General features: G+C 38.1%; 1 protein-coding gene across 1 annotated transcript in view; it reads right to left on the bottom strand.

The window, feature by feature from the left end:
• KIF16B (kinesin family member 16B) overlaps window positions 1-24354 on the bottom strand; it is a 358373-nt gene that overhangs the window by 45821 nt on the left and 288198 nt on the right. The window contains exon 26 of the mRNA XM_043987183.1: window positions 888-971. Coding sequence (XP_043843118.1) covers window positions 888-971 — 84 coding nt within the window. The remainder of the gene's footprint in view (window positions 1-887; window positions 972-24354) is intronic.

Raw genomic sequence — 24354 nt, 5'->3', positions numbered from 1 at the left:
ATCCTTTGTAAACATAACCATTTTTAAAGGATTTTTTGAACTGTTTCTTCAAAAGTGGCACTAGATTGTACTGAGTTTACCTAAACATTCTCTGATTTCCCTCCTTACCACGCATCCATGTGAGCATGTACACACGTACACACACACACACACATTTGCAAGGCCAGAGGATTTACAATTAGACAATATAGTATTTCCTTTACTTGAAACTAATGGCCATTTTTAGGAACCATGGCCCCATGAATATCAGGCTCTCACTAACTGAGAAACTACTTCATGAGAACAAAATCCAAATTGGATCAGTCAATAATGTTTACTGGATGTGTGGCAGAAAAAGACAATAGTTCTGCTAAATCAAAATTCCATTTCTAGAACTGTCTTGAGAGAGAAAAAAGTAATTTAAAAAAGCAAATAAAACTTCCCCAGGACAAAAATAGGTGTTTGTTTTTTCATGTCTGACTATTCTTACATAGTTACGACAATCCTATACTGTAAATCTTTAGTTAATTAATTCTAAATTTTTAGCAACAAGATTCTTAACCTCATCCTGTATTGAACACCATCTGTCTGTGGTGAATATTTAGCTTTCACTCACAACCTGCTTCCTAGCCCTTCCTTAACTAAATGTAGCTTCTTAAAGAGATGAAAGTTTTCCATTCAACCAGAAGGGGTATGAGGACATTTCTATAATTAGGCCAGTTTTATTGCTTTGTAATCTCTTGCTGCCATCTCCTGTGTTAAACAAAGAAGCTGCTTGTCATTTCTAAATAAGAATTTATAATGTCTCTCTGATGGGAATTAATTTTTATTGGTCAGTCAAACTAGATGTTTCCTAAATTAAAAACAAAACAAAACAAAAACGGAGAGAAAAAGATTGGTTCTCTTACCTCTAAGTGACTCCGGCGTTCTGCGATGACTCTCTCATCTTTATTCCCAAAAAGCTTCTTTGGGGGGAATTCTAAAGTAGCAAGCTGAAATGTACAAGAAAGGATGCATTAACATCATACCTGCAGGGTTTGTTTGTTTGTTTGTTTTTAAACAGAAATGGGCATTATAGTTTGAAGTATGAGGGAGTCAACATTGTTTAGTAGGTTACGGATCAGGAGCCCTGAGCTCTTGTCTTGAACTCTGTCAGTAAATGCTATGACATCTTGGTCAAGAACCTCTCTAGCCCTTGGTTTTCTCACCTGGAAAACAAGGGGCTTGGCCTAGATTGTCTCCAAGGACCTTTCTAACTCTAAAGTTCAGTTTCTAGTTTTAGCCAGATAAGAACTGATGAAATAATTTAAATTTCATACTGACAATTTTAAGAAGCCATCTCTTTTGAAGATGGACATGTGCTCAAGTTCTTCCCATAGTCCACATGAGGATCTTTTAGTCAAAATAATAATATCTGTCAAATTAATAATATTTATGCATACTTCCCATGTGAAAAATACATTTTTGTTTTCAACTTCATATTCCTACTTTGGTGTACTAATTTGCTCTTAGCAAATATTTATGTTTCATCAAGTTAAAAAACACTTATTAAGCACTTACAATATGTCAAGAATGGTGTTGAGGCCTGAAAATTCTAAGAAAAGCAAGAAGTAGTCACTGCCCTCAAGGAGAACATCTCCTGGAAATCTAAGTACAGCCTAGTTATACATAGAATATATTTACATCAAAGGTAATTTGAAAGGGGAAGGCACTAGCAGTTGGGAGGATTGGGAGAGGCCTCTTATAGAAGGTGGGCTTTCGGTTAAATCTTAAAGGAAGCCAAGGAACCAAAGAGGCAGAATATTCTGGGCATGGGTGTGGGGGTGGAGTAACCAATACAAAGACATGGCCATGGCAGATGAAGTATCATTGTATAGAAACTTGAGATAGGCTAAGATAGTTAGACTGCAGAGTGCATAGAAGGAGATGGGAAAGGTAGGATGGAACCAGTTTTAATGAGCTTTAAATGCCAAATAGAGGATTTTCTATTTGGTCCTGGAGGTAACAGGGAGTCATTAGAGTTCACTGAGCAGAGGGAATGACATGGTTATACCTAGGCTTTAGAAAAACCACTTTGGAATAAGAAAAAGATTTGAAGCAAGAATACTAGCTAGAAGATTGTTGTAGTAGTCCGGGGAAGAGGGTTCTGGGAGGGGCAGGGAGAAACCTACTGCCTTCATCAGTAATAGGGAAGTTTAGGAGGGGGAAGAGTTTGGAGCAAAAGGGGAGTTCTGCTTTGGATATGGTGAGGTGTCTAGGAGGCTGTTGGAGATTAGTGACAGCACCTGAGGAGAGATTACAATTGAATGTATAGAACTGGGAATCATCTGCATAGAGATAGATAATCTCCTAGAAATACTGGAACTGAAGTAATTAGAGTCCCACCAGAAAAGGTGTCTTCTTTCTTTCTTTCTTTTTATTTTTTTTTGCAGGGCAAGGAGGGTTAAGTGACTTGTCCAGGGTCACACAGCTAGTAAGTATCAAGGCTGGATTTGAACTCAGGTCCTTCTGAATCCAGGGCCGGTGCCTTATCCACTGCACTATCTAGCTGCCCCAGGACTGTCTTGAGAAAAAAAATGTAAACAGTATCAAGCTTGTGTTAATACAACATGTCCTAACTAGCAATTGCTGGAAAGGACCTTGATCAAATCTCTAATTTTAAAGAGATGCAAGTGACTTGATATTTGTTTAAGGCCACAGAACTAGTGGATGTCATGGCTGAAATCAGAACCAGGGCCTCCTGGCTCCTACTTCCACGCTATTAAGCCATGGGCAAAAAAGTACCAAGATTCACCATTTTGCCTCTCTTCTGTAACAAGTCTAATGCAGACAAACAGGATCCCAAAGAGAGTCTTTAACGAGAATTTACCATTACAGACACTAATACTGTGCACATGTAGTTTGTTCATGTGCAGAAAGGTCATTTCTTTAAATGTGTATTTGTACATATAAACTTTCAAAATAAGTCAATGACAGCCTGGCCTCCTGGCCTCCTGATTCCTAATACACTGCTCTTTTCATGGTATCCTGAAACCAACAGGGTAGAGTAGTTTAGAGATTTCAGGGATGAAGCCTTTAGAAACAATAAGCTGATGACTCTGACAGACACATTTGATGGTTTCACAAAATCTTTTATGTCTATTATCTCACTTGTTCTCATCTTTGCTCTTTCTGAACTTGGCTCCCCAATCTGGCTCCTGCCCTTACATTCAGTTATCCATTCTGTTAGTCATTACCAAAACAGTTTGTATGTGTGTACTTGCATGAGCACGCCTAGATATACACGTTTTGCTTTGTCAAGGGATTTCTTCCCTTGGCATCTTACCTGAGGAGATCTTGGGAACAATCATCCTGCTAGTATGACAGACTCTCATTTCTAGTGCACTTTAATGAGGAGAGATACTTCTCTGCCAGTCGTTTGGTTTTCATCTGGCCAAGATTTACTTGTTTATGAATCTCTTTCCCCCTCCACGCGGTCAGGGATTGGTTCTGAATGCTTGGCAGTCACTCATTCACAGTTTGGTTGTTTTGTCATTTTCTTCTGTGGATGGTGATGTGTTTTATGTCAAGGGAAATTTAAAAACTGGTTTTCTTGCTAAACTCAAGTGGTAAATTGAAAGGATTTCAGAGAACCCATGTAGAGAGAGACCTAGCATCCTTGATTTCTTCTTAAACAATAGTATTTTCTTTCCTATGTCAAGTAAACCTAACTCATTATGATCATTGTCTCAAATATATGCAACTTTTTTGCATGTGAGTTTAAGAGATGGAGGTAATCTTATCATCTAGCCTAATCCCTTCATTTTCTAAAGGAGGAAAATTCTTTTAGGCCCAGAGAAGTTAAATAATTGGCCCAGTCACTCATCTAATATGGAACTAGAACCCAGATCAGATATCCAGATATCAGAGTAATTTTTTATAGGTGAACAACCAAAGCAATGAGGCCTCATGGGCCTATGAGGAGGTGAACCCTTATGAAAATGGTGGGTAAAGATTAGAGAGGATAGTATGGCCAGGGTACTTCTAGAACTAAGAGAAAAGTCATTTGTAAAGTTTTGCTTGGAGGCATGGGATTTTAACTTGAGGGAAGTTCTTCTCACTGTACTATATAAAACTAGAAAGCAGTTTGTCAAACCTAGCAAGAGTTTCTAGGTGGAGTTAGGCAGATGACTTCAAGCAACAGAAGTCAAATTAATCTCACTCACAAGGCATATAACTTGTAAGACATATAACTTGATCTGGAAAATATAGGGCATCCTGGCTGCTACCCCAAGTGGTACAAAAGAATATAAAGAAAATTGCACCAGAGTAGTATTTTAAGGGGTTTAAAAGTGATATGCCACAAAAATTTAAGATGCTGGCTACCTGTAGGTATAATAACATCTGTGTTCTCACTTAGCTTATGATTACACACACACACACACACACACACACACACAGTAAAATGGAGAGCTGAGGGGGGGGCATCATTATCTAAATTTCAAAAAGGGAACAAAACCTACTAAGGTACTTTCATCAGAAGTAACCAGATAATGGAGGCAAAAGTTAATTCTTCCCTTAATTATCCTGGTTCTCCACTTCACTTGGCACACACAGACACAAGCTTAGTGTACCTACTTCTTTATGTTTATCCCATGGTATTTCTTCCCTGTAGACTAAAGCATTTCCACATTTCTAAAGACCTACTGCAGAGAAGACTGAGCTTCCATCAAGCTGCCAACTAATAAAATATAGCTATTTTTATACAACTTGTTATAGATTAGGTCTTTCCAACTTAATGCATGGTATTAGGATGCTTTCACTAAAAGCATTACTCGCTCTCTGCTCTCCCCACCTATCCAAATGACATCTTTGGAAACATAATATTTTAAGACCAGGAAAAAAAAAAAAGGGTGGGGTGGTGGTAAAGAAAGCCTTAGGTTTGGGTGAATAATAGCTACTAACAAATGATAACCATACCCTTTAAGTTGGCCCAAAATTTTGAAAGAAAAAAAAATAACCATCACCATCTTTATTTGGGTGTGGATCAACTTTGGATAGAGACACAAAGCCCTGACATCTGCCCATAAGTGAGAGAACTGAAACCGAAAAACTCCACGTAGACCTCACTGTGAAGGCTGCTGCTGGAAGGGCAGACGAGATTATTTTATCCTGAGACTGCCTAATTCTATAGTCAGCATAGCTAATGAATTCTACATTTTTTTTCAACTCTGTGGAGATTTCAGGGCCTAGGAAATTTTCTTCAGAGAGAGGTAGATGGAACACAATTTGTTAGACACCCCACCAGACGTGGGGCTGTCTCTAATCCTCTCTAGGATACAGAGAGGGCATCGAATGCTACCCTTCCTTAAATGCATTCTGGACCAGAAACCACGGTGGGGAAGAGAGGGAACTGTGTGGTGTCTGTCTTGGCATCCTCACTTACTTCTGATGATCTTGGTGTGCTGGGCTCTCATGAGAAAGACAGTCATGAATAGCTGCTGACTGGGACTACCTGGGGAAGCAGAATGATTATTCCCAGAGATGCTCTGAAGACATGGCATTGTGAGTATGAGAACTGGTCTTAGAGCTCTTCATAATCTAGCAAATACAAGACTGGGAATCATTAAGAAAAGAGATCTGGAACAGTCAAGACAGCCAGCACCTCAAACTCAGTGTGTCCAAAATGGAACTCATTATCTTTTCCTCTATTCTCCAAAAGTTCCTCTCCTTCCAAAATTTCATGTTTTTGTTGAGGACACTACCATCTTTCCAGTCACCTAGGCTCCTAACCTCGGAGTCAACCTCAATTTCTCCTTCTCCCACATATCTAGTCAGTTGACAAGTCTTATCCAAGTTATTTGTACCACATCTTTAAGTCAGTTCCCTTTTCCTTATTCCTATGGGCTATCACTCTTGTTCAGGAGCTCTCTCCTACACTATTGCAATAGCCTTCTGAGCCAGTAGTAGACACTGAGTTAATAGGTGGGGATACAGAGAAAGGCAAAAATAGTTTCCTCCCTAAGGAACTTATAGTCGAATGAGGGAGACAACATGCAAACTAGGTGTAAATAAGATATATGTAGGTAAACTGGAAGCAATCTCAGGGGAAGGCACTAGGATTAAGTGGGTCAGAAAAAGCTTCTTGCAGAAGGTGAGATTTAGTGGACACTTAAAGGAAACCAGGAAGCCTCTTAATTAATTGGTCTTCCTTTAAGACTCTGTTTCCACCCTCCACTTTTTTTTCTAATCTAAAGTAAAAGTCACAGTATGTTACTCCTTTACTCAAACTGAAGTGGCTTCATATTGGCTCTAGGATTAAGTACAACCTCTTCTGTTTGTAATTTAATGCCTTTTACAACCTGGCTCCAACCAACCTCTCCAACCTTATTAGCTATTCCTCCCCTCACTCACTCTTTAGCATAGCCAAACTGGTCACCTTGTCATTCCTCACATACAACATTCCATTTCTTGCATCCATAACTTTGGACAAGATATCTCTCATACCAGAATGGATTCTCCCTCCCCTCTGCTACTTAGAACCACTCATTTCCTTTACTAAAAAAAGCTTTTTACATGAGGGGCAGTTAGAGCACTGACCCTGGAGTCAGAAGGACCTGAGCTCAAATCTGACCTCAGACACTTGACACTTAACTAGCTGTGTGACCCTGGGCAAGTCACTTAATACTGATTGCCTCAAATATCCAGGGTCATCTCCAGTCACCCTGATCTATATCTTGCCACTGGACTCAGATGGCTCTGGAGGAGAGGGTGCGGCTGGTGACTTTGCACAGCCCTTCCTCACTTAAATCCAATTCACTGCAAGTCATGACATCACCTCCCGATGTAATGGCCCTCTTCAAGAACAAACAACAACTTTTTATATGAAACAAAAAATTTCATTCCTGCAGATTCCTGCAGCTTCTAGCAGCTGTCCCTCTTACAAATAAAATAAAGCAAAACAAACCCTTGTATTTCCTTTATATGTACTTATCTATGAATGTGTTTTTCTCCCAATAAAATAGAAACTCTGGGGGGGGGAGGTGCAGGGCAGGGAATGTTTATTTTTGTCTTTGTACCTCTAGAGCCTAGCACAGGACCTGACACATACAGACAAAGGATAAGGACTGGACCTGTGATGTCATTGGTACAGGGAAATATTCTAAGTAAAAGAGAATATATTTTAATTTCCTTTATTCACCACTTATTCATTTTAGAATTAGAATTAGAATAATCATCTTCAGTTCCCTCTAAACCTGAACCAAAAATCAGAGTTTGGTAATGAAAATGATATTGTGACATAGTCTATCCAGGCCCCCAAAATCAGTTGGCTACATTGAGGTATCAAAGATACAGCCAGAAGCCATCTTGCACTACTCCTGAGTACACAGGAATTGGAATAAAATGTAACTGGAAGATATTTAATAAAATAAAATTAAAATATGATAAAACATAGATGTTAACTTGTGATTTTCTAAGTCAATATGCAGACAACAGGTATCCTTAGGTATAGTTCAGTGGCCCCCTTTTGATTTGAGTTTGTTACCACTGGGCTACAACTACATCAATAATACTTCCATGAACATTAGGACGTCTGGGTTCTAGTCTTCGCTTCTCTGGTTAGGTGGCACAGAGCCTGGAGTCAGGAAGACTCCTCATGCTCAGTTCAAATTTCCTCAGACACTAGCTGGGTAACCCTGTGCGAGATGTTTAACCCTGTTTTCCTCATCTGAAAAATGAGCTAGAGAAGGAAATGGCAAACCACTCTAGTGTCTTTGCCAAGAAAACCCCAAATGGGGTCACGAAGAGTTGGACACCACTGAAACAACTGAACAACAACAACAAACTTCCCTCAGCTTTGGTTATTCATCTATTAAATGATGGGGGTGGATTACATTATCACTCAGCCTCCTTCCAACTCTAAAATTTGATTTAGTATAATTGGGCCTCAGTTTTCTTATCTGTAAAAGCAAAGATGTAGTCTTGATAATCTTTAAGATTCTTTCTGACTCTGACAATGATTCACACGATGACTACTACAACCTTTCCAAGATGAATTAGAAGTTGTGAGTATGTAGAGTTTACTACCATATATTGAATGATAAAGTATTATTTTTTTTTAGCTATATTGCCATTAAGGAATATAGTGACTTGAAAGAAAATAGTGGGACTCTCATTTGAAGTAAAGCTCAAATCCACAGAAACAGGATTGAGACCACACTGATAAACAGGGAAATTTATTCATGCTGCTTTTCAAAAGGTTACAGAAAAAGAAAGAAACAGAAAGAAGTGGGTCAGCAGTATTCAAGGGGGAAAAAAATACTTCAAATTGCATCTTCTCCTGCAACAAAAAGACAGTGGTTTTTACCCTGTTGAGGTGGTAGGAAATGGTGCAAGGGTTGTTTGAGTTCTTATAAGAAAAATGACAATCACAATAAAAGTAAATGGTTATATATGACTAGAAAAAACTGGGATATTATTTGTGAGGAAAATGTTAGCTGTGGAATAGAGAAAATTTAGCATCAGACCTAAGATGATCTTGGTATAATACAAAATCATGCAATTTGATTACATGTAATACAACAGAGGAAACAAGGATATTAGAATAAAAAAATATTTCATTAGCCTAAGAGAAATCCAATATAAAATGGACTTTTTCTTTTAATTTAGTCAACAGTCAAAATGAATGACGAAATAAATTTTAATAAATTTTAATAAATTAAAAGAACTGAATGCATAACTTTAATTTAGTTCCTGCCAGTGTCCACAGGGACTCTTTCCCTTTGTCAAGTTCTTAAACGTTTCTGGTATGAGCTCTAAGTTTTCCATTTTGGATTTTTTAGCATCAAGTTTGTAACTTGAAATAAATCTACAACATGAGCAATACACATAATCAAAAATGCCAAAAGGTCACTTTGTGAAAAGCAGAGAATTTAAAAATTATTATTTGTAATCTCTCTGGAGAAAGGGAAAGCCCTAGAATTTCTTTTTTTTTTTCTGTTACATGTGAATCCTGCTGCTCAATATTCTTTCTGTTGATTATACTTTATCACTTCAAGGCATTGTGATTCCATTAGTGTGAGTTCTGTTTCCATTGAAGCAGTCTGCAACCTTTTGATGTCTTCCTGAGTCAACTCTGTTATGACATGCCCCCCCCCCCCCAATCCACTCTGACATGTTCATCTTGCTATGGGCTGTTTCTTATCATGAGTCTGAATCTAGTTAGACCGGTTCTGTCATTCAGTCAACAAGCATTGATGAAGCACCTATTGAGTACCAGCCACCTTGCTATTTGCTGGGGATAGGAAAATAAGACTGAAAAAGTCCCTGCCCGAAAGGAGCATACATACTGTCTGTATCAAAACAGACACGAATAATGGCCACAACAATAATAATAGCTAGCACGTGTACACCTCCTACATACTGTAGGCCAGGCACTGTGTTAAGTACTTTACAACATGTGTCTCATTTTATCCTGACCACAGCTCTACAAAGTAGGTGCTAATATTATCTCAATTTTAAAGTTGAGGAAAGGGAGGTAGGTGGAGGTTACGTGACTTGCCCAGGTTCACAGAGCTAGTAAGTATCTGAGGCAGGATTTGAACTTTGGTCTTCTTGACTCCAGGCCCGGTCCTCTATGTAGCTGTTTAGACACGTACACATGTAAGTCTATACGACTTCAACAGAAGGTAATGTTGGGCTTGGGAGCACTAGTAGTTGGGGGGAATAAGGAAAGCCCTCATGTGGGCTGAGGTGCTTGGGCTGAGAAGGTCTAAGAGGCAGAAGTGAAAAGTGCATCCCAGGGGTGAAGGGACAGAGAGTCTGTGCAAAGATCTGCAGAAGGTCAAGTGTCAAGAAAAGCAAGAAAGCTAGTTTGGCTGGACTGCGGAGTATGTCAAGGGGTTTACCTTATATGTAATAAGGCTGAAAAGACAGGTTGGAACCAGGTTTAAAGGGCTTTAAATGCAAAACAGAGGCGTTCATGTTTGACCTGAGAGGTACAGGGAGCCATCGATACAAGATTCTTAAGCTGAAGGATGATACTGTCAGACCTTTGCTATAGGAAATAACTTCGGATACCTCTGTGACCTTGGGCAAGTCACTTAACCTTGTTCACCTGAGTTTCCTCTTCTGTAAAATGAGCTGGAGAAGGTACCTCCACCCCTCCAGTATCTTTGCCAAGAAAACCCCAAATGTAATCACAAAGAATCCGACATGACTGAACAACAGCAATAGCATCTGTTTGGAGGAAGGCCTGGAGAAGGGTGAGATTTAGGACAGGGACCTATTAGGACAGTAAGATAATCCAAGTGAAATGCAGTGAGGGTATGAACTAGTAATTCAGAGTCAGATCTGAAAACACAAGTCTAGGTCCCCAGTCTATACCATGCCATTTCTTTCAACACTAATCTTCTCCTCCTTCTTTTCTCCTTTCAGAACATGATCCTCAGCGTTTAATCACCCGCCACATTCTCTTTTATAGGGTATTCCACTGAAAAATGAATTGAATTATGCTCTCAGCCCAAGGAAGCTAGCAAAATTCCCTAGGCTAAGACTGAATGTATTCTTTTTTTTTTTTTTTTTTTTTTTTTGCCGGGGCAATGGGGGTTAAGTGACTTGCCCAGGCTCACACAGCTAGTAAGTGTCAAGTGTCTTAGGCCGGATTTGAACTCAGGTACTCCTGAATCCAGGGCCGGTGCTTTATCCACTGTGCCACCTAGCTGCCCCCACTGAATGTATTCTTTCAATTGCCTATGTGTAGTGCCCATTTGAAGTCCATAGTAGACAGTTATTTGACTTAGTGCCCTAGATCTGGTCACTAAACCAGTGGTGTCAAATTTAAAAAAAAAGGGGGGGCAGGGTGGATCCCTTTAGCCTCATGTTTACTTGGAACACCACAAATTAACATGATCTAGATTGTATTGTCTTTTTATTTATTTTGTCAAACATTTCCCAATAATATTTTAATTGGAGGCTACTACTTTGATGGATCTGCTCCAAACCATGCTAGTTTGATGGGATTTGTCTGAGTTTGGATCCAGTGGCACAGAGTTTGAGAAATAAGGGTCATTTCCACACCCACTGAATATAACCTCATGGTTTTGTGCAAGGCTGAATATGACACAGAGGATTAATATTTTAGCAGCAGGCAGAGAGATGCAATAAAGGCAAAGATTTAGGACTGGGAAAGTAGAGGCTGAAGGGCCCTAGCCGCCTCACTTAGCTTTTGTTTACATGCTAACTTCATTTCCACTTCAACAAAAACAAATGCTTGGGGACTCTCATCACCAGTAGCCATAAAGCCCATGTGGAATATTTTGTGAATAGTCACTGGAAAGCATTTGGGGATACAGGGTCACAATTAGGGAGGTGCTGGGAGTTACAAGCAAATTCCCAACACTAAGTCACATAGTTGTCTGATACTATGGACTTCAAATCAGCACCACACAGAGGCAACTGAAAGAATACATTTAATCTTAGCCTAGGGAATTTTGCTAGTTTCCTTTGGTTGTCTGGCTAGAAGCCTCTCCCTAAGACAGAGAAACACAGTTCTATTAAAGTATAATCAAAGGCTATGTATGGGTCACCACTGCTAGCCAGGCAGATAACAGAAGCTAGCATCAGAATGTCCCAGGCTAAGAGTGTTTAAGTGCCTAAATGTTTATTTAGTCCCAAAGGCCAGTTAATTGCCAAATCTAAAGGTCTTCTCAATCCTCAACCTTCTTGATCTCTAAGCAGCCTTTGACACAGCTGGTCACCCTCTTCAACTTGATTCTCTCTTCTCTCTAGGTTTTCCAGATACTGCTCTGCCTCCGTTCTCCTACCTATCTGACCTCTCCTCAGTCTCCATTGCTGGAGACTGCATCCAGGTCATGCCTAACGTCCCATGGGCCTCTGTCCTGAATCCTCTTGTCTTCTCCCTCTCTTCTATTTCCCTTGGTGATCTCATCAGCTCTCAAGGATTCAATTATCATCCCTAAGTTAATGGTTCTTAAAGCTACTTAGCCAGCACTAACTTCTCTGCTGACCTCCAGTCTTGTATTTCCAACTGCCTATTAGACACACATACTCCCTGCATTCAAACTTCCCTCAAATTTCCCTTATTGTCGAGGGCATCACCATTTTCCCAGTCCCACCAGGCTCTCAATGTAGGTGTAATTCCTAATTGTTTACTATCTTTCACTCCCTTCATATCCAATCTCTTGCCAAGGCCTCTCATCTTTGCAATATCTCCACAGTATGCCCCCTTCTCTATAATAATAACAATAACAACAACAACAACAACAATATCTAGCATGTATATAGATCCTACTATGTGCCAGGCACTAAGTGCTTTACATTTGTCAGCTCATTTGATCCTCAGAACAACCCTGAGAGGTAGGTGCTATTATTACCCTCACTTTACAGATGAAGAAACTGAGTTGGACAAAATTTAAGTGACTTGTTCAGGGTCACATAGCTAGTAAGTGTCTGAAGCTGGATTTGGACTCAGTTCTTCTTGACTCCAGGCCCAATGTTCTATCTACTGGACTATCTAGTTAACTGCCCCAGTATCCTCTGATCCTGCCACACTTAAGTGTAAGTCCTCGTCATGCTTGGACTATTGCAATGGCTTGCTGGCTAGTCTGCCTGCCAGGAATTTCTCCCCACTCCAGCCCACCCTTCTCTCGGCTTCCTAATGCACAGTCCAACCATGTCACCCTCCTCCAAAAATTCTAGTGGGCCCCTATTAACTCCAGGATCAAATATACAGTGTGGGCCAAAAGTCACAAATATTTAATAACTCATTTATTTTTTGTTTTTAATTTATAATACCATAGCATCACATATAGTTTATATATAGGAAATGAATTTATATTACATGGGAAAAATCAAATCTCACAAATGGTGGAAAATAAAAAAATGATTTTCAAAGTTATTAAAACAGCAGATCCCTTTGTGACTTTTAGCTCACCCTGTAAAGTTCAAAGAGCTTTATAACCTAGGGTTCCATCCCCTTTCTTTCTAGTCTTCTTTTTTTTTTTTTTAATTAGTGAGGCAATTGGGGTTAAGTGACTTGCCCAGGGTCACACAGCTAGTAAGTGTTAAGTGTCTGAGGCCGGATTTGAACTCAGGTACTCCTGATTCCAGGGCCGGTGCTCTATCCACTGTGCCACCTAGCTGCCCCTTCTTTCTAGTCTTCTTACACTTCCCCACCCTCCACAACCTAATGTGCTCTTCTTCCTGTTGCTGGAACAAGACACTCTCTACTCCAGGTGTTTCTGCTGGTTGTTCCCCATATCTGGAATTCTTTCCCTCCTCATCTCTGTCTCCTGGCCTTCCTTGCTTTCTTCTAGTTCTAGCTAACATCATGTCTTCTAGAGGTAGGTGCCTTTCCCAATCCCTCTTAATTCCAGTGCCTTGCCTTTGTTGATTATTTACTGTTTATCCTGTATCTAGCATGCTTGTACATAGTAGTTGTTGTTTGTCCTTCGTTTTCAAAGAGGACTATGACACTGGGGTGATGTCATGACATGTGCTGGATTTAAGTGAGGGAGGGCTGTGCAAGGTCACCAACCTCACCCTCCTCCAGAGCCATCTGGGTCCAGTGGCAAGATAGAGATCAAGATGACTGGAGAGGAGCCTGGATGTTTAAGGCAACTGGGGTTAAGTGACTTGCCCAGGGTCACATAGCTACCAAGTATCTGAGGTCACATTTGAACTCAGGTACTCCCAACTTCAGGATCAGTGCTCTATCCACTGTGCCACCTAGCTGCCCCTTATACATGTTTGCATGTTGTTTCCCCACATTGGATTGTGAGTTCCCTGAGGGCAAGGACTGTCTTTTGACTTTCTTTGTATCCCAAGGCTAGCATGATGCCTGACACATAGTAGATACTAAATGACTGCTTTTATAGACTGACTGACAAATCTGGTGTTAAGTCGAAGTACATTCTTTTTAACTCCTTTTAGCTCCTTATTTTTAAGTCTATAATCCCCCCAAAACCTAGTTCAGGAACTTTGCTCAAAACCCAACAAACAAAAAGAACCTACATAGGAGCTGTATAGAGGTTAGGGAATCAAGGTGAATCTCACTTTCAAGATCCTTGGACTTCTATGGAAATGAAGTTAGGGTAAGAATATGAGCTATGAGAATAAGCCAAAGCTCTCCACTCTGTAGTACCACATTCATGCCTTTCTAATGCATACCTACCACGACCAACAAAAATTACCAAGTATAGTCAGGCCAGCATAAGACTTTCCTGTATCTCTACTTCAACAAAAACATTTAACAAACATTCATTAAGCCCCTATTAAGGTATACTGTGATGAAATATTTAAGTCAGATTTAAAATTTTAATTTCTTAATTATGCTACATCAGAATTTAGATTTGTTCCAAAGTTGACTTTTTGTTTTAATATTCCCCCCTCCCCCCCTTTTTGCAGGACAATAAGGGCTAAGTGACTTGCCCAGGGTCACAGAGCTAGCAAGTGTCAAGTGTCTGAGGTCATATTTGAACTCAGGTCCCCCTGAATCCAGAGAGGGTGCTTTATCCACTGTGCCACCTAGCTGCCCCTTAATATTCCTCTCTTGATCTAAATCCAGCATATTCAGTGTTTCTGATAAGGATCTCATTTTAAAACTATATAGGGAACTAAATCAAATGTATAAGAATATGTCATTCCCCAATTGAAAAATGGTCAAAGGATATAGAACAGGCAGTTTTCAGATGAAGAAATCAAAGCTATCATTTGCCATATGAAAAAATGCTCTAAATCACTTTTGATTAGAGAAATACAAATTAGAACAACTCTGAGGAACCACCTGACACCTATCAGATTGGCTAATATGACAAAAAAGGAAAATAATAAATGGGGGAGAAGCTATGAAAAATTGGAACATTAATGCATTGTTGGTGGAGGTGTTAACTGGTCCAGCCATTCTGGAGAGCAATTTGAAATTATGCCCAAATGACTATGGAGCTCTGCATACTCTTCGATGCAGTAATACCACTACTAGGTCTGTATCCCAAAGAGATCATCAAAAAGGGAAAAGGACCCACATGTACAAAAATATTTATAGCAGCTCTCTTTGTAGTGGCAAAGAATGGCCACTACAATCTAGGGGATGCCCATCAACTGGGCAATGGCTGAACAAGGTATGGTATATGAATGTAATGGAATACTATTGTGTTATAAGAAATGATGAGCAGACAGATTTCAGAAAAACCTGGAAAGACTTAAGTGGACTGATGCTGAGTGAAGTGAGCAGAACCAAGAGAACACTGCACAAATTAAGAGCAACATCATGTGATGATGGACTGTGATAGACTTAGCTCCTCAACAATACAATGATCTAAGACAATTCCAAAGGACTGATGATGGAAAATGCTCTCCACATCTAGAAAAAAGAGCTATAGAATCTAAATGCAGATTGAATCATACTATTTCTACTCTTTCTTTTTTGAAGTTTTTCCTTTTTGTTCTGATACTTCTTTCACAACATGATTAATGCGGAAATATGTTTAATGTGATTGTACATATATAACCTACATCAAATTGCTTTCTGTCTTGGGAAGGGGGAGTGAGAGGAGGGAGGGAGAAAAATTTGGAACTCAAAATCTTATGAAAACAAATGTTGAAAACTATCTTTACATGTAATTGGGGGAAAAATGCTATTAAGACTAAATCCAGTCTACTATATTGGAGGCATATAGCATCGGTCCTAGCTTCAATGTTTATTGCATCATTCAGTTTGTAACTGCCATTAAAAAAGACAAATTCAATGTGATATAAGTTTGTTTTCATTAGAAGCATTTCTCTTTTGGTTCAATCCACTTTGAGAGACTAGACAGATCTAGCAGTTAAGTACAGGTGGTGTCAGAAGAGACAAATAACAAAATATTTGATAAATGGCATCATTATTTCTTCAGATATAAATAATGGCAGCACTGAAATACAGAAAAGAAATTAAAATGAGTAATAAAAATTCATGCCTATCTTTTATGATTCCATAAAAATTAAACTGCTTAAACTGGATTTTAAATCACTTAAAGAAAACTGAGGACAACTAATAAAATCATGGAATCTTTACAACTTTAAGACAAACATTTGGCTGCCTTTGTGATACCTAATAAAGGTGTATTTGTCATTCCTCATGCAAGTTGAATATTCTTTACTTATATATGTCCTAGTTATTTGACTACAGCTAGTTTTAACAATTAGGGGGGTAAAATTCTTTGCAGCAATGCAGTCAGTCAAGCCAGATATTACTTGTCTTCTGCACATAAACTCACCTAAATGACATCTGGCAGTTTATGAAACATCCTTGCCTTATGAGTTTGTCTAATGCTGTAAATTTCAGCCACTCCAGCTTTTGAGAAATGCTAATAATGAAAACTCATCAAAGGACTGCCATAATTCTTATGGCTGACTAGATGGATGCATTTCTGGCTACTCAAAATTAATGGCAGATCCTAGGGCCTTATAAGAACAGCTGTCACTAAGAAATATATTTGTGAACAAATAAGCAATGCTCCTCTAAGTTTGATTTGTTATAGGCATAAAACAACAACTCTTCAGAACAAACTAGACTGATTATTAATGGGAGAATTGGTGAGCTTTCTGCATTTGATAAGGTAATTTGAGGTCTGATTTCATCTACAAAGGATGAGGTGCTCTGGTTGATATAGCTGGCTTACATGGCCATGAGAGTATCAGTGATTTCCCACAGAGGGCAGGTACTTTGTCTTTTCTATTTAGGATCTCAAGTGTGAGATTTTTGTAGATCCATAACTCTAATTGGAGCTTCATGTGTTCAAAATAAGGAAGAGTTGGGATGAAAATTCTAACTTCTTCATTTTGATGAAATGTCATCTTCGAGTCACCTTCAATCTGGACCACTGAAGTACAAATATACTTGGGGAGCATTCATAGATATTGCAATACTTTTTTTTTTTTAAACAAGGGTTTAGATATATGTTGATTTTATAAACCAGAATTTGGCACTAAGGTTTAGATGAAAATTTAACAATATAGGTGGTTAATCTCTATCTCTTTTTCTTTTTCCTCTAAATACTCCTCTTAGGGGAAAATCTTGCATCATTACCTTTATCAGGATGATTGTAAAAAGTTCCTCTATGAGAGCAATCAGGAAAACCAAGTGTTTTGGAGATTATATTGTCTAAAGGGAGTATAAATGGTATTAGGAAAAATTATGGGATAAAGAATCAGGAGAGCTGAAGTTGAGTCCTGGCTGTGCCACTAACTAGCTGAGTAACTTTGGGCAAGTCATTCAGCCTCATGAGGCCTATAAATCATTGAGGTTGGATAAGAGCAAGGATTCTTAAGCTGAAGTCCATGTCCTTAAAACAATTTTTAATGACTTTATGTCCTTATAATTATTTCATTTATAATCCTCTGTAATTTATGCTTTAAAAATATTCTGAGAAAGGGTCCATCCATAGTCTTCACTAGATCATCAAAAGGGTACGGGCCACAAAAGAAGTAAAGAAGCCTTGGATTAGATGGCTGAATTTTGAAGAGACATATATTAATTACATACTATGTATAAGGTACTGTCATAAGAACAAGGGATCAATGAATCAATACATATTTATCAAGAACCTACTATGTACCAGGGACTAGGCTAGATGCTAGGGATATAAATCCAAGGAATAAAGTAAATCTTACTGGCAAGTTTCCCTTTGGCATTAAAATTATATCAATTTACAAATGGTTGTAAAATCCCACTTTAATAGCTGAGAAAAATTTGAAGGGAGTTGAAATTTCACAACCTTAAGTTAATTTTATACTCCACCTTTTGCCTTTATAAGGAAAGGTATCTCCTTTCAGGAAGACAATACATTTGGTTCTTGTAAGAGCAGATAGAGTTAATGACCACCTTTTGGGTACTGAGGCGATACTATTCTGAGCTATTTGGCTTTAAAAATGAATTCTGATTCACAGTTTTGAAAATTAACTGATGTTCAGAAGAGGAACATAGCAGGTATGCTGGCTTCCTGTATCTGGCAGTGTGTCTCCATCATGGCAAGGAGATGCTGGAGTGGGTGGTATAAGGTGGTTAAAGAGTTGTTCCTCACATTATTATCATTGTTAATATGATCAATTAGCACAATTAAGAGTAACATCATACTTTATATCGTTCATTAAAATTCACAGTATTCCAATACTCCATTAGATATGTGATCCCACTGATGTGAGTACGCCCTCTATTGGTAAAGGAATGTTTTTTTCAAACTAAACCTTTCAGCATAGCATAACTTCCAAACTTAAACATGGTTACTAACGAACTTCTACCAGTCAAAGGACAGATAGTGAAAAAGCAATATATTACTTGAGCCATTTAATGCTGTCAAAGTGACAAGGCATGTTAAATGCATTATCTCATTTCATTAATTCCACGAAGGATTTATATACATATATATGGATCATAATATCATGCTAGAGAACTAGCAAGGGAGATTATGGGCACATACTTAATTTTTTGAGGTCCTTTTTATAGAGAGCAATCATAGGGGGCAGCTAGGTGGCACAGTGGATAAAGCACTGGCCCTGGATTCAGAAGGACCTGGAGTTCAAATCCGACCTCAGACACTTGACACTTAAGAGCTATGTGACCCTGGGCAAGTCACTTAACCCTCATTTCCCTGTAAAAAAATTTTAAAAAGAGAGAGAGCAACCATGATATTTCACAAAATTCCCCTTGACATTATAGGGAGAGAGAGAGAGAGAGAGAGAGAGAGAGAGAGAGAGAGAGAGAGAGAGAGAATTGGGCTGAATGTTTTATTGATCTCTGTTGAATTTCTTTTATCGATTAATATAATAAACTTTTCAATGGAATATAAACAGACCCAACCTGCATTTCTCCCTGTGGAGCTAAAAAATCAGCAGCTATTTCGTCTCATGAACAAAGAAAGGGACCCTAAGGATAACTGATGTCCAAGGTGAAAAGGTGAGCCCATGGAGGGAACAGAGTTTGAGTCTTTATTCCAACTTCAGGCAGTGACTTCCAATCAATAAGACAACACTGTTCAAGGCAACATATTCACTCCTCAGTCTTCTGACAATAGTTAAAGTTTGATCACATGGCTATTTAAAAACAAAACAAAATAAAACTATACAAATCAAGTTGCGAATCATCACATGGCTTATTCATTGCATGCTCTCAGTGGTTATGGTTGACAGATTTATGTTGTGTACTGGTAGATCTGTACTTTTTATATTAAAATTAGAATGTTATTTGTAAAACTATTTAGAATGTATTTAAAAGACAGATGGTGAATTTTTATCTACAGCTACTGCAACGGTGATAACCATTTATTATGTACTGCTTTGGGAGAAATTATGTGACAAATGCAAAAAAAAAAGTGAGAAATGATTCGATCTGTATAAATGAAACAAAGTCCTTAAACAAATTAGATAACCTCTTGCTCAACTCTCATTTCTGTTCATAGTATTAAGTATCTAATGTGTGCTTGGTGCTTTATAAAATATAAAGTTTCACTTTAGTTCTTGATTTATATCAAGAAAAAACTATTTTTTTACTTGACTATCTTGTGACTGACTCTTCCCACAATTGGACACAGCCTTCTGACATTTAGGAACTTCATTGCCCTAATATGTTTTCTGTGACCTGGATAGCTTAGCTACCTATTCCAGTCAGGTGATCATGGCCCAGTGCATCCCTAATGACAATGCACTGTTAGGATTCATGGAGCACTTATAGCTCCAGAAGTCTCTTTTATTGAAGAGGTCCATTTTCACAGTTCTACAAATTGTGAGGTCATAAGCACCCCCATACACCCTGACATATAAGATCCTATCTTTTAAAAAATAAGAAGGAAAAAGAGAAGAGAAAAAAAGATTCAGATTTTACAACCTCCATTACCCAATTCCAATAATTAATAACTCCCAGAATTAGCATTTTTTTAAATCAAGAGCTTATGTTGTCTGTCCACTTCCTAGCACGGTGCCTTGCACCTAATGGACAACTGATAAATGCCTCTTGTTACAAGTAGATTGGCTGTAACCACATTGAAGAAAATACTCTCCACTTATAAATGAATAAAGACTTACTATATAAATATACTATTACTATATTACTCTCTCTATATATAATATATAAATACTATAGATATATATTATATATATTACTTGACTTACTTTACTATAAAAGAACAAAGGCTTAAAAAAAAGAATGAACACTTCTGCACCCCCTAAAGCTGTCAGCCATCATGGTGACCTACTTAGACCTCAGTTTGCTGCAATGCTGCATTATTTTAAAACATTAAATTATTTAAAAAAAAAAAAAACCCAAACAGGCATCTAACAAAATTTTTAAAAGAAGGGGGACACCAAGTTTGTCCTTTTTTTTTTTTTTTGTGGGGCAATGGGGGTTGAGTGACTTGCCCAAGGTCACACAGCTAGTAAGTGTCAAGTGTCTGAGGCCGGATTTGAACTCAGGTACTCCTGAATCCAGGGCCAGTGCTTTATCCACTGCGCCATCTAGCTGCCCCAAGTTTGTGCTTTTTTAACATATAATGATAAATATGATTTTTAAAGGGTTGGGTTTTTTAGGTTTATAAACTAGGGACACTTTAAGATTACAACAATTATTCAAAAAAGGTAGACATTTTAATATAAAAACTATAAATGCAAGTTCCATTTAATAAAAAGAGACTAGGGGAATTGGTTCTTTCCTTGAACATACAACTCAGCTAATATTGATTAAAATTAAAAGGTACTAAGAGGCCTCTGCTATTCTCAAGAGAATTACAAACATAAAGTTTTCATACATATAAAGACCACTGGGAAAATTACTTGGATAATAAATTCTCAAAGGATATGATATTTAGCAGATGCGGAGTAATACTCAGCACATTTCATCTGCAGCTCTCACAGCTTTTTTGTAAACAAGCAGTGAAATTATCATTTTACAGGCTGAAAATTGTGAAACTTGAGCTTTAACTTTGCTTATGATTCCATAGGAGGTTAATAGTGACATTGAGAATGAAAGCCAGCAGGAGCTATTATTTTGCATGATATATGAAAGTACATAAAAGAAGGCAAAACAGATAAAAATAAAAAAGGAAAAGTTGGACTTTTTATCAGGAAAAAGGGGCCGAGTTGGGGTTCTTTTTGTTTGTTTTTAAATCTCACATTGCTACTGGATTATATAGTGAGCTCCCAATCTGAATCTGAAGATAGGGCAGTTAATACCCTTAGAAATAAGCCAACCTCCTTGGCCTTTAGGATTAAAGAATGGGGGGCGGGGGAGGGGGCGGAACAAGGGGATACTTTTTTTGGAGAACCTTTCCATGGGAATTAACCTACTGACTTACTTAAGAAACTCCACCACCATTCTCTTCCCTACATGAAAATCTCCTACCTTCCCTGGTGGCTTTGTTCTCTTTTCCAAAAAGGAGTTCTTCCCGATTCTATTTAAAAGCACATCTAAAAAGCAACTACTTTAAAACAGCAAATTCCATTTGGATTTGCTGAATAAGGTCCATGACTGAGGCATTTTCCTTAGACATTCTCAGAGATCTATTTCTTTGGTACTATCTGTCCCATACTGATAGCTTCATTATTTCATGTCAGTTGGCACTGTGGTAAATAACTTTCTCCTAGTGTAGTGGTGTCAAACTTAATTAGAACAGTACATAAGAATCCCTGAGGTCTGCATTATTGACTTAGAAAACCACATATATTAACATTATCTATGTTCTATTATATTTTTATTTATTTTGTTAAATAATATCCAATTACATTTTAATCTGGTGTTTGATATCACTGCAAGTTAATAAGGAAATTCAGACAATCAATTGTTTAATTTCTTAGAAACCCTTTTGGTTCTAAAGCTTATATTTTATGGACTTGATGGTACTAAAATTCTCAGCTGACAAAACCTACATTTGGTTTGCCCTAATTATTGGACTTTAATAAATTAAATGGACCTTTGAAATCTCTTTAGTTTAGACAATGGGGTTTTTCAGAGGGTTCATGAATTTGTTTTTTAAAAAAATGTTCTGATAATTATAGTTCAATATAATTGATTTCCTTTTTAATCTTAGGTATTCTGTTTTATATATTTGAAAATATTCTAAAAAAGGGCTCCATAGGCTTCAACAGACTGCCAAAGGGGTCCCATGACATGAGTTTCTAAACCAGTTTGGCAATTGCTCCATAAAGAGATTGGTGACCTGGAAATACCTTATAATCATAAAAATACTGGAATTTCTATAATGCCTTAATGTTTTCTTATAACAGCTCTGTATTTTACTCCAATTTTCCAGAAGAGGAAACTGAGGCACAAACAGCTACTTAAGTATTAGAAATGCAGTTTTTTCCTAAATTAATTCAAATCAGCTGCCCACTATATACAACCCAAGTTGTATATAGTATATAAAACAAGTGAAAGAGACCATTAAAAATAAGTTTAGCCTCACACTGTCCATGACATGTCAACCAGCCACTGGCATCTAAGGGAACAGAGCATGCTGAGCATGGCGGGGGTGGGGGGGGTGGGGTGGGGGGGGGGAAGGGGCCAGGGGCACGAAGGAGGAGGAAGTCACTACATAGGCATGGAGACAAGGAAATGGTGAGGAGCATTTGAAGAACAGCCAGTAGGCCACAGTAGTTGGATCATAGGGTACATGGAGGGGAAAAAAGTGTAAGAAGATTAGCAAGATGGGAAGGGGCTAGGTTAGAAAGTAATGTTAATGACAAATAGAGAACATCTTTGATCACTAAGGAGCCAGTGGAGCCCAATGAGCCAGGGGAGCAAGATGATCCTACCCACATTCTGGAAAAATCCCCCAAGAGATAAATAGTGAAAGGATGTGAACAGGCAGCTTTTAAAGAAAGAAAATAATATGAAAAAAGTGCTCCAGATCACTAAGAGAGAAATACAAATTAAAGCAACTCTGAGGTTCCACCTCATAGTCATCAGATAGCATGAAACTGTGGTTACGGAGTCTATCACAAATCTATTACTAAGGCAAGGTGATCCTCCTACATCACTCTTCCACTCATAATAGAGATTCTAGTCCTTTCCTTCCCTCCTCAAGTCTTCCCAGGCACTGTCTTCTCCCACCTTCTCAACTGAGGATCTCACTTTCTACTTCACCAAAAAAAATGGAAGCACTAGAAAGCTCTCTCTTCTTCCCTCCTAAACTCACATCGCTTGGGTGTCTGTCCCCACCACCTTTTCCTTCACCTCAGTCACTTAGGAAGAGGTGGCACTCCTTGCCAAGGTAAACTGTTCTGTAAGACATTCTTGATTCCAACTCTATCTCTTTTCTCCAGAAGATTGCCCCTCCCCCCACCAAACTTCCCCACTCTACTCTTTACCGGCTCCTTTCCTGATGCCTAAAAAAACATTTATGTCTCCCTAGTCTTTTTTAAAAAAATAAAAACAAAAAACCAACCCTTATTTGGTCCTATCATCTCTGACAGCTATTGCCCTATGGTTATCTAATTTTTTTACTAAATTCCCTGTGATGGCTGTCTTCAATTGGGATCTTCAATTTTTTCCCCTCTCATTTAATTCTACATCCTCTGCAATCTGGCTGCTGACATCATCATTTAACTGAAATTGTTATCTCAAAAGTCAGCAATGATCTCTTAATTTCCAAATCTAAAGGTCCTTTCTCTGTGACTATCCTTCCCACTCAATTTTCCTAGATATGCCTTTTAGGTTTTTGAGACACTGCTCTCATGGTTCTCTTCCTCCCTCTTAGAAGAGTTAGATAGTGATATGAGCATTGATAGCTATTTATACAGATAGCTATTAGAAAATCTCTCTATACATATCTATATAGTTATATCTATTGCTTCTTTGTACATAGTTATTTACACGTTGTTTCTTCCATTACAATATGAAGTCCTTAAGGACAGGGACTATGCTTACTTTTCATTGTATACCCAGTACTTAGCACAGATCTTGATATTTTGTAAGCATTAGATGATTGACTAAACAAATAACAAAAGAAGAGAATTACAAATGTTGAAGAGGTTGTGGAAAAACAGACACACTAATGCACTGTTGTTGGTGGAGCTGTGAATGGGTATAACATTCCTGAAAGGGATTTGGACTTATGCCTAAAAACTCTTTAAAATGTGCATACCCTTTAACCCAGCAATACTTCTAATATGCCCATGCCCCAAAAGAGATCAAAGAGAAAAAATGATCTATGTAACAAAAATATTCATAACATATTTTTGTAGTACGGAAAAAGATACTAAGGAGGTGCTTATATATTAGAAAATTGCTAAACAAATTATTACACCTTAAAAATAAGACAAAATTGACAGCTTCAGAGGAAGGTAGGGGGACCTATATGAACTGATGCTTATGTAAACAACATATAGTTACAATAATATTATAAAGAA

Source organism: Dromiciops gliroides, chromosome 2 (assembly GCF_019393635.1).
Source record: "Dromiciops gliroides isolate mDroGli1 chromosome 2, mDroGli1.pri, whole genome shotgun sequence".
Taxonomy (NCBI): domain Eukaryota; kingdom Metazoa; phylum Chordata; class Mammalia; order Microbiotheria; family Microbiotheriidae; genus Dromiciops; species Dromiciops gliroides.
The sequence above is the reverse complement of the archived record's forward strand: the minus strand, read 5'-3'. Positions and strand labels throughout refer to the sequence as shown.